This window comes from Carassius gibelio, chromosome B19, assembly GCF_023724105.1.
Source record: "Carassius gibelio isolate Cgi1373 ecotype wild population from Czech Republic chromosome B19, carGib1.2-hapl.c, whole genome shotgun sequence".
NCBI lineage: Eukaryota > Metazoa > Chordata > Actinopteri > Cypriniformes > Cyprinidae > Carassius > Carassius gibelio.
Window position 1 is genome coordinate 21,221,952 of NC_068414.1, and position 12,303 is coordinate 21,234,254.

A 12,303-nucleotide genomic window follows, 5' to 3' on the forward strand; every position below is an offset into this window, starting at 1 on the left:
GCTGCTATGAATAAGCAATCCTTAAATAGACATAGTCTGATGCATCACTAGATTTAAAGGGCAAAAACAAATGCATAGCACCACCTGTTGGCTAATAGATGCAATTGCCCCTTTTGCCCTGAGATTCATTGAATGCAGTGGTTTCAATGTTTTTTTTTTTTTTTTTTTTTTTTTTTCAGGAACCAGATTTGATATTGCACACCACATGTGTTGACTAAATGAGCACAGAGACACTTTAATAAAATCATATATTATAATACTGTATGTTCCCAAAACAATATTCAAAATCAAAATCTATTTTTTTTTTATAAAAATATACACAGTAGACACAAAGACATAATTTTTGTTATTACTATTATTATTATTATTTAATTTTCACCCATGTCATTCAACCTGTCCATGTTGGCTTCTGCCTAATTTGGCTGCTTCTACTAAGTGACAGATGATTTTATGGCAAAACGCTGTAGAGTTGATTGGATGCCCAGGCTTTGACGTCAACAACAAAAGCATTGTCTCCCCCTTCTTAGAAGTTGATTAACCTGTTTATTTTACTATACTAAATATACTCTATTATAATATACAGGTGGATCTCGATAAATTAGAACGTCGTGGAAAAGATCATTTCATTAATTCAACTCAAATTGTGAAACTCATGTATTAAATTAATTCAGTGCACACAGACTGTCTTTGGTTCTTTGAATGATTATGGCTTACATTTAACAAAAAGCCACCAATTCACTATCTTAACAAATTTGAATACTTCATGAGACCAATATAAAAAAAATACATATATAATAATAATTGTGAATTGTTGGCCTTCTGGAAAGAATGTTCATTTACTGTACATGTACTCGATATTTGGTAGGGGCTTCTTTTATTTTAATTTCTGCCTCAAAGCGGCGTGGCATGAAGGTGATCAGTTTGTGGCACTGCTGAGGTGGTCTGGAAGCCCAGGTTTTTTTTTTACAGTGGCCTTTAGCTCATCTGCATTTGTTGGTCTCTTGTTTCTCATTTTCCTCTTGACAATAGCCCATAGATTCTCTGGGGTTCAGATCTGGTGAGTTTGCTGGCCAATCAAGCACACCTTCACCATGGTCATTTAACCAACTTTTGGTGCTTTTGGCAGTGTGGACATGTGCCAAATCCTGCTGGAAAATGAAATCAGCATCTTTAGAAAGCTGGTCAGCAGAAGGAAGCATGAAGTGCTCCAAGATTTATACGACAGGAATACGACAACTGTATAGCTGATTGACATGTAACCATATTCAAATTTGTTGTGATAGTGAATTGGTGAGTTTTTGTTAAATGTGAGCCAAAATCATCACAATTAAAAGAACCAAAGACTTAAACTACTTCAGTCTGTGTGCATTACATTTATTTAATACACAAGTTTCACAATTTGAGTTGAATTACTGAAATAAATTAACTTTTCCACGACATTCTAATTTATTGAGAAGCACCTGTATCATATTGTTAGTTGCATTTTGCCCTATTATAAGAGACAAGCCAGTTGTAAACTGGAAATGTAACATCTACAGAATGGCAATCAGTTATTACAGATGAATAAATGTATGCAAAAAATAAATAAAATAAAAATAAATAAATAATAATAATAATAATAATAATAATAATAATAATAATAATAATAATAATAATAATTATTATTATTATTATTATTATTATTATTATTATTATTATTATTACATTTTGTGAGGTCATTAAATTACCAATAGAAAAAGATGACTACTGGGTATATTGTCAAGCACCAAAGTCACATTAGAATGAACAATAAGATAACAGTTGCATTTAAACTAGAGCTGTGTTCCCAAGTAAGCAACCACATCGCCTACAATCCTGCATGAACAGCATTAATATGCTGCTTTATTTATTTGAGTATTCTATTCAATTTCACAAAGGGCTCACAACTTTAAAAATATGACCAGGCTCTGAAGACACAAAAAATAAAATAAAAAAAATAACAGCCGAAATAACAATCAAAAGTAGCAGTAAAAAATAAAATGCAATACTAATTAAATAAATACATCCACCAGAAATTTACTTAAACATAGCTTCCCCATTTGACTCTAGGTTTTATGAGTCATTTTACCTGTCTGAGATAATTGCATCAGATTTCATTTATCAGTAGAGCTGCAAGCTTTGAATAGTTCCTTCATTAAAGTTGAGCAGATTGAGTTTGGCCTAGCATTGCTCTGCTCCGCTGCCCAGACACAATGACATGCTGCAGCGCTAGACACATCCTCAAACACACTGAGGGGAATTTCTTAAGGCTATCATGAAAAGATTAATTTAGATTTTGGGTTTCATTGGGACCAAGGTTTAGCATTGCAGATGACTTGTGATCTTGCCATGGAAACCTTTTGACTGATATCTTTGCCTTTGTTTGGAGAAGAAAACCACATTCTTTCATGTTCGTTACAGAAGAGATCAGGGCTAGTTGCCATGACTGCTATTTATAGTAGTTTTGGGGTAAAGGTCCAGGCTTTTCAGTAGCAGTGGTTTTGTATGTGTTAAAAATTTATTCATTTGAACTACTTTTTGTGATTTCAGTCCTCTGAACAAAAAATGTAATACCATTTATTTTGTATTAGTTGTTGGGTAACAAATAGTCAAACTAACACCATTCAAACAAGGATCAACCAGGTTCTGAAGGTAGATTTTTAAGATGTTGTCACGTTTAAATTTGCTTGAGAAATCAGTTTGTTAAATTTATTGTATTGCCTTTATCGCTAATTGTTTTTTTTTTCGTAATTGTTTTTGTGTAAAACTTTTACTGAAAAGCCTAAATATACTGCTTAATGGCAGCTTCCATTCCACATTTGGCGCTATACAAAAGGTCAACTGCACACATTTTTTCTTCAAAAGTATGTCAGCTGACAGCTCTTTTTGAGATGTGTCGATACATGAAACAACGTATTACCTAGAAATGCAGTCAAACAATCCAATCTTAAAGCTTACATGGTAAAACATACCATACCATTACTGAGAAAGCAAAAGAGAACACAATTCAAGAATTCACAGTGTTAATTCTGATGGAAACAGCTATCGATGGCTTGTGTCCACAAATTAGACTGAGCTCTAGATTGGGATTAGCTAATGAGCAAACAGAGGGCAATTTAAGACTGCAGCCAGAATGGCTGTTATTTTAAAAGTACCTATTTTATTTGAAGGCTGTGCTTGATCAATTTTGAATAATAGCTCTCCTCCAAACTAAATAAACCTGGCCTGCATAATTGCTTCCGCAAATCAATTAACTTCTGTTTGAACAAAAGCCAAAAGAAGGACCAAGGGACTTCCATTGAGCGTTAAACTCTGCTGAAGCTATGCTAGCTCAGGCTAATCTCAAAGACACTCGGTCCCTTTTCGTCAGTGTGCATCCCTGTTAAACACTTACTGTGGATTGAAAGTAATCTATGAACACATGCACGCACACACATGAGGCTCTGCTCTGGTTCACATTGTCTTTCTCTGCCAAATTTTGTGTCCCTTTAGTAAACATTGCCTGCCTGCTTATGTTGTCAGCAAAAATAGTATAAAATTCTCAAAAAAGTTAACAGCAAGCATCTCGCATTCTAATTTCTGGCCATTTTTTACCTTTTTATTGCCACATAGATCTCTATAATCAGCTTTTCTGTCCTATAGCATAACAAAAATATATGCATTCCAAAGGTTTGTATGTCTAAACATAATGTCACTCATATCTGAGCTTCATCGATCACTGTTTAGAATCAATAATCGACAGGCAGATATTTCCAGGAGAAACCCTTCACTAGGAGTCTTCCTCGCTTGGCTGAGATCATCTGCCGCTGTCCTTAAATCATGTCCTAAAGCACTGATCCGCACTCTTGGAGCGACTGAAAAATGCCCAATTCTGAACATGGCAACCATCTCATCAATGCTGAATATCAGAACTCAGGCTGAATGCACAAGTGGGAGGTAAATTGAGTTATGTTATGTTATGTTATGTTATGTTATGTATAACTGTTTTACATAAATATAGTATTAACACACAGAAGGACTTAAACAGCTGATGATATGCTACAATGGTCAATCTATATATGCCTTGTAAGCATAAAGCTTCGCATGTTCTACTCAGAGTTTAAAGACAAAGCAGGAAAATTTAAAAAGCCCCTGGTGAAATCATTTGGGGTTTTAACTGTAGACATTCATTAAATCTCCTTCAATCTCCAAAACAATACAAATGAGGGGGAAAAAAAAAAGAAAAAGAAGAAGAGGGAATGATAATATTCAAACAGGTTTGTGGATTGGGAAATGTTTCAAGCCATAGTATATTACCTGTTGTGCTATGTGTTTAATATAGTTTAGTCTATTAAATGAACACCACTGTTCAAAAGTTTGAGGTCAGTAAGATTTTTATGTATATAGGCTACACAAATATAAAAAAAGTAATGATGGATAGTCATTGCATGTATTAGAATTAGGCTACCTATTTGCAATTCAGCCTATTACTAATAATGATCAATGAAAGTGGCTAATCAATTGAACAATCATACTATATATATATATTTGCTCATCGCGCTGAGCTTTGGTGGATTCCTGCATGTCCTGCAGAAATGCGCCATGGCACACCGTTTTTTTCCGTTGTTAAAATAGCAAAAGTGGATTTGGACACACTCTGAGTGCATCTGAGCCTTACACTTGTGTTTAGATCATTAAAATAGGGCACACAGTCTGTCTGGAACGAACACATACAAGCTGAGTTATACAAACAGTGAAAAGTCCCTGTTGTATAATGTGAATTGAAGCACCTCTTGAATGCTGAACTAACCAATCAGCATCCAGGACTGCAAATGTCCATTCAACAGTGTTTTTAACATGCCGATACTCATTTTATCAAAAACCAATGTGCAGACGTGCAAAAAATAAAATAAAATAAATACGAGTGAGACTTATCTCACCTGAATCACACAACCTTGATGCACATCAATCTCAAGTATGCATACTCAAGTACATGGACAAAAAAGACTGAACAGCTTGATTTATATCAATGCAGTACAGAGTGTCAATTGTACGCAGTTCCACAATAGATACTCAACAAAAATGCAGTGTGTGTGATGCACATGTACTTCAAGCATGCAGTGGAGGGAGGCAATGTGTGTGCCATGCAAAATAAATAATACTAACTAATTCATCTAATAGCTGTAGATTCTTCTCATGCACTGGCCAATAATACTTACAAAGCAAAAGTGAACATTCAGCTAATGTTTAATTATATTTGACCTGCTCATGCAGAGTGTGAGAAAGTGTGAATGTGTAGATGGGCATCCAAAAGCATGGAGGTACTCTACCTGCTTGATGCTGCGGCTCACCTGGGCAGGTGGCAGTGTTGTTGCAGAGTCGGGTTTCCCTCAGCGGGCCGCTGCAGAGGGTCCCGTATGGAGAGGACACACATGAGCGAGAACGAACCTGCCAACCCTGCCCACACGTCAGTGAACACACACTCCACTGAGACCACTCCTCCGCTGCTGGGTCACCTACAAAACACAAGACGGAGAGAAAATAAAATCTTTAAATTCTTGACCCAGACTCAAACCACAGACTTTAACGTTAGTTCTGAAGAGTTATGTGACCCTACTATGTCAATACATTCCTGTAAATAAATTAGAACAGCTCTTCCAGGAATGTTTATTTATTTCTTAAGCATTCAGGAAAACCTCCAACAATCCATAACTTGTCTTCAGCAATTTAAAAGGTTTTGCAAGGTCAGCGGCAGCTGGAGCCGACCCATCAGCTTAGGCTGAACGTGATGGGTGGGAATACGGCACGTAAAGTTCCCTTGTCATTTTTTTGTCATTTTTGAAAGCCGTGTCCTTAGATAGAGGGGACATCATGAAGTGAATGGGCAAATCGAATTAATTGCATGTCTTGTAATCGTATTACATCTTCATTTGCATGTGGTGAGCCAGAGCTTAGCCTTATTTGTGGAGCAGATGGGTGGAGAATAGCGTTTAGGGGGCTGATGGGGACAGGGGTGCCAACGGGAGTTTGTGCACATACGTTTTCTATCACAGACATGGAGGCTGAAGAGTAGAAAAAAAGATGCCAATTACTTCAACAGATTTATTAGTAATTTTTAATAGTAAATACCATTTCAGGTAACACTTCAGTATAGAGACCAATTCTCACTAGTAACAAGTAGCTTACTATCATGCATAGTACTAGCATATTGGTTGTTTATTTGTACTTATACATTCTATATTCTATATTATATTTGTATAGCATATATTCTGCATGACCATATCCTACATCCCTAATCCTACACAATACCAAAATTTTAAAACTACCTTAAAAACAATTAATAAGCAGTAATTAGCAGTTTATTGAGGTAAAAGTCATACTTCATCGTTAGTTAATAGTGGGAACCTGACCTTAAAATAATGTCTGACCCAGTTTTAAAACAAAAATGTAACAATTACAAAAGAGTTGTGAATTATTTATATATAATATGTGACCCTGGACTACAAAACCAGTTATGAGGGTCTTTTTTTTTTTTACTGAGATTTATAAATCATAATAATAAGCATAAATAAGCTTTCCACTGATGTATGGTTTGTTAGGATAATGATCTTTATTTAATATCCTAATGATTTTTAATGATGAAAAATCAATCATTTTGACCCCATACAAAGTATTGTTGGCTATTGGCTACAAATATTCCTGTGCAACTTTTGACTGCTTTTGTGGTCCATGGTCACATATGTATATTTATATGAATTATTTCAATGTTGAAATGTGTGCATGTAAGTGTAATTTATTCCTTCAATGTCACATGGTCCTTCAGGAATTTGGTGCACAAACCACTTTTGATGATTAATATTTTTGAAAGTAGTACTTTTATTCAGCATGGACATCATGACTTCATTAAGTGACACTAAACACATTTATAATATTACAAAAGGTTTGTAAATTGTTTTCATCACTGATGATAATAAAAAAATCATTATTATGCACTGAGCACCAATAATGTTTAATAATAACTTAGCAGCAAATGAAACACTGAAGACTGGACTATTTTCCTTTTTAATTAAAACATGCATGCTTACATAACCTATAGGAGTTGCTATTTTCAGACTTTTTTTTCTCTCTCTTGAAAAACATCAAAGCACTGTCCATGGTTCTGAAATGCAATTCGACTTAATAATGAAAGGAGATGGGACTCACCTGTCTGGGCCTGAAACACACCTGGCTGGTCAGCTGATCGTGGCCTTTGTGTCTTCACCTTCTGCTCATCATCATCAGGTTCTAGACAGACATATGACAAAGAAAAAAATATATATATTATAAAGAAATAGGATAAGACAGGCCATGTATGAGCTATAGAGGATTTATTATTTATATAATAATTTATTATTATAAGTGGTGTCAACAGGAATATGATACATGAATATATCTTATGTACTCATATATTTAATAACAATAACAATATAACAAAAATACAATATAAGGCATGTAGGGTCACAATTTTTTTTGTTTTTTTCTTGTTTTTATATGCTTCAAATGTGACTCATAAATCTCACTACATTCTAGTCAGAATATGCTGCTACACATGTGTCTTTATTAGTATGGAACTGACGCATACGTTTATACAATCACAAATTCTAAAGCCCACACATACTATTAGCACTGTTTTACATTTACACAATAATGTAATACATCTCTCCACCGAGCTTCGCCTTGCCCTTGAATGAAATGTAAATCTCACCATTGTGTGAGGAACATTTTAAGTGTGCTGCTACAAACCTCATCTTGTAGCAGCTCCTGAGTAAACCTACGTAAGCCAACAGAGACCCTTCACCAAAGTGTTTGCTATATCTGGCCTAGTCCTCGGGCACATGAAATCCCTCATAATGTGAATACACACTCATGAGAGCATATATTTCAACTCCTCCTCGCTCTGATGAGGCTACCTGTCCCCAAAAAAGTGAAGTTTTGTGGAAACTGGCTAATTCCTTGTCTACTTTGCTGAATGTAAGTCTTTACGTTCAGTGTATAGTGTCATGAGTGCCTGAACAAACCAAATTAATCCGAGGGATTAACTCTTTTTGACACCTCATCCTAAAACTGTAGTGTTTCTAATTCAAGTTGCACCGACAATTTATTTCTTCTTATTCTTCTTCTTAAAAAAAAAAAAAAAAAAAAAAAAAAAAACAGGTTTTTTTTTTTTTTTTGAGAAGTATGGAAGCTTGTTTCTGCCAAATTATATGTATATATATAATTTGTAACTTGTAACTGTATGATTTTTTTTTTTTTTTGCAAGATGTAAACTCAGAATTCAAAGAAAGAAAGGTCAGAATTGCAAGATAAATATATATATTATGTGTGTGTGTGTGTGTGTAAATTAGGAATTGTGAGATGTACGCTCAGAATTGCAAAAAAAGTCAGATTTTGGTCTTGCAATTATTTTTTGTCAGAAATGCAAGTATACATCTCACAATTATGAGTGTACATGTTAATTAAATCTAAAGTTGCCTTTTTATTAATACTTTTTAAAATCTAGTTGTGGGAACAGGCTTCCATGTGCACAGGAAAAAACTAAAAACAAAAAAGAATGTAAAAAATGCTGGTGAGTACACATGTTCAAACTAATGTTAATGAACCAGCGTTAAATATAAATGAGGGTGGGAGTGTCCAAAGTAATTAGCATACAACATATCCAAACCATCTCCTTATAAGGGCCTCTACACAACCTCTCCTGTGCTGCAGTTATATAAAAATATGTCTACAATTACACATGGAGACCAGTTTGTGTGTGTGTGTGTGTGTGTGTGTGTGTGTTTTACTCTCTCTCTCTCTTTCTCTCTCTTAAATGTTTGCACTCTTTAACATTGACTTTGTTTGTCTCTAATGTATAGAGTGCCCAGTACACTCATTCAGCGTGCAGCACTCTCTTCTCTGGAGCTGATTGGTCGACTTGACCTTTTGCTCCGAATATGTGAAAAGATGAGTTGCGTGGGTTGCTAATACATTCCACCAGCATATGCAGGAAAAGAGGATTTCCATAAGATGTAGCAGGAAGAACCATAGGAAGAAAACACTAGAAAACAAGTGGATTCTCTTAGGGCTCTTTCTAAATTACCACGAGCATTTATGGGTGCTTAGAATAATTCAAAATCATAAAGCAGACCCTCAGCATGAACTGAGAGAAAGAAAAAAAAGGGATCATGATTTATACTTCACTGATTCCCAATGCTAAATTCATCGTTATCAAGATGCGAAGAATGAAGCACCCCACAGACTGTGTTTACGTTTCCATTATTTTGATGCGAAAAGTAGTTTACATGTCAGTGCAGACAGGATTTTAAATGCAGATACTACTGTAAAGATTCCAATGAATTTGAATAATGTAGGGCAAAGAAACATTTGACCTGCATTTAAATCTGAATGCTTCAAAAATAGATTATAAACAAGGAAAAGTTTAAGCTATATAATGCTTTTAATATAAAGATTTGTAATACATATTTTCAAAAGACAGAATGGAAAAGTGTGACTCTTGAAACTAGCTTTACCTTGACACTGTGTTATAAAAATACAAAGCTTAGGAAAAGACACTCCCAAAACATTGTGATAGACAACACAGACATCAATTTGAATGTGTATGGATGTAGCACTGGTGTTTAAAGGACAACTTCTCCCTGAATGAAAATTTGTCCAGCTTCTACTCAACCTCGAAGTATCCTAGGTCTATTCAACTTTCCTTTTTCAGAATATTCCAATCGGAGTTATATAAAAAATTGTCCTTGCGGTTTTTAAGCCTTTCAATGGGGGAAAAGCGGGTGTTTGTTGTCAACCGTTCAGAAGACGTGAAATAAATTGCGACCATCATTATTAAAACGTCCCTCACACAGTTCCATGGGCTGAATAAAGGCCCCCTGTAGCGAATCCATGCATTTTTGTAAGATATATTTCCAGATTTCAAATGTACTAAACACTTTTTTCTCACTTCTGCTGACTGTGGGGTACCAAAAGACGAGAAGAGTTTTTTTATCGCATGTCCATATCGCACAGCCCTAATGTAAACACAAACTTTTATTTGGATGCGATTTATCACAATTAATCTTTTGACAGCACTAATTCAAATGTTTATGTATATACATCTAAATATATTTCATTTTATACATTACATTTATATACATAAATATAATAAATTATATATATTGTGGTAGAAGCTGTACACTAGAACCTAAAGATTGAACTAGAACCTAAGTTGGTTAGAAAACAAGAAAACAAAGAGACAAAAGAAACTGTGAGAGGAAAATCATATAGTACTGCATAAGAAAGGGAGACAGGCATTTATTAGTAAAGGGAAATGCATCATATACATTGGAGCACATGGGATGGATGGATACTCTAGAGACTTCTCCCTGTTGGCTCAGTCAAACAGACCTGATTACCAGCGCTCCCTGCAGGGCCTGTGTTAATATGCTTATGATAGCTCAGACGCGCACGCAGACGATCACACTAATTTACTCTGTCACGGAAAAGACAATAGTGGTGTCAGGAAAGGCGGGGGTTTGTTCTGCTTGCTTTTTTGTATCTCACTCCTACGCTCTGCCTCTCCTCTGCGTCTGTTGTTCTACGTCGGGTCTACGACACTGTCTCCATTCGGCGGTGAGGGTGAAGAGAGCGGTTTGGTAAGATAGAGATGGAATAAATGCGTCTTTTATCTTCAAATCAGACACAGATTCTGGGTTGAAGTATAGCCTATGACCTTTTTTTATGTCTTTGATTTCTCAATTTCCTCACAATAACATCTCTATTAGCCACCACCCGTCTCCTTCCTGCCGCATTTCACAGAGTGTCCAGCCTGCATCCAATAACATCCACATGTTGAGAAGGAAACAGCCCACGCTTCATTAGTCTTCATCTTGACCGTGCTTCAGAGTAAACTGAGTCATCATACAGTGCCTTTCACAATTTAAAGCAATAGTAGTGTTTTCTTTTTCTTTTCTTTTTTTTTATTTACTCAGTCATATGGTACGTTGTTCCAAACCTACATGACTTTCTTTCTTATGTGTAACATTACAGAGAATGGAGTTTTAAGCTGTAAACTACTATCTTATGGTCACCAAGGCTGCATTTATTTAATCAAAATACAGTTAAAAGAATTTTACAAATGATACTGTAATTAAAAACTAATTTCTCCAGAGTTTTTACATGATCCTTCAGGAATTATTCTCATATACTAACATTTCTTTCATTAATGCATCCTTGAATAAAATTAATAATAATAATAAAACATTTGAAATCCTTTTAATGCACTTCAAATGCCTTTTCTTTTACAGTAGAAGAGATGCTCAATCTATATATGTAACTGTACAAACCTCAGTTTCTTCTCTGAGTCGATATTTTATTCTCAAGCTGAAACTCAGTCATGTGGTAAAGCAGGATTCTCTAGAGAAGACTGCAGCAGTGGGGTGTGTAACCTGTCTAAGAGTCCAGTATGCTAAACAGATGTTCGTCATCCTGGGACGTCTTCTGTACATTTCCCCTTGAGAGCCAACTGTACTTAATTCCACCTTCCGGTGTGTGTGTGTGCACATGTATCTGACGCTAAAACTTTAAGCACTAAATGAGAGGTTGAATTATGTTTCCGCCACTCTCACAGCTTGTTCTTGGAAGCCGGAAATGAATTTAAGCGGTTAGCTCAAACTTAAGCCATTTAATTAAACAGCCTGGCGGTGTGTCTATATTACTCACTTGGGTTCAAGAAAAGCACAGTGTGCTGAACAGCCGCACGCATCCATCCTAAACAATCAATACTGAGCTTGGATATTTAAAGATGCTACACAACACTCATCAGTTAAGGCAACATTAGACATGGGACACAATGAAATCTCGGTTAGCAATATCGACCAGTTTTTCATATTAGGTTAAAATAATGTTCTACACCAATAAGTCAATAATTATTTTTACAAATGTAGCTGATTCATTTTAAATGTCTGATAATATTAAGATATACTACTTTGACCAAATACAGTAAAAATAAATAATCACACCCTGAAAACCATTAAATGGAGTAAATTTAGGCAGCAGAAAATTATCATGTACAAAATGTACTGTAAAAATAGATATTAATTTTAAGATTTGCGAAATTTTACATTATCTGTGTTTTTAAGGATTAAGTTTGTGTTATGTGCAAAAAAAAAAAAAAAAAAAAACACTCCAAAGACGTGTGTGTGTGTGTGTGTGTGTGTGTGTGTGTGTGTGCGTGCGTGTGCATCTATGTCACATATAAATATTTTTTTTATTATTTATTGTATTTAG

The 12,303-nt window shown here is 35.1% G+C and overlaps 1 protein-coding gene across 6 annotated transcripts in view; it reads right to left on the minus strand.

Moving 5' to 3' along the window:
- LOC127979355 (adhesion G protein-coupled receptor B2) overlaps positions 1–12,303 on the minus strand; it is a 274,746-nt gene that overhangs the window by 123,969 nt on the left and 138,474 nt on the right. For all 6 annotated transcript variants that reach the window (XM_052584743.1, XM_052584740.1, XM_052584744.1 and 3 more), the window contains exons 3-4: positions 7,201–7,281; positions 5,328–5,513 (exon numbers count right to left, since the gene is read on the minus strand). In XM_052584743.1, the coding sequence (XP_052440703.1) occupies positions 5,328–5,513; positions 7,201–7,281 (267 nt within the window). The remainder of the gene's footprint in view (positions 1–5,327; positions 5,514–7,200; positions 7,282–12,303) is intronic.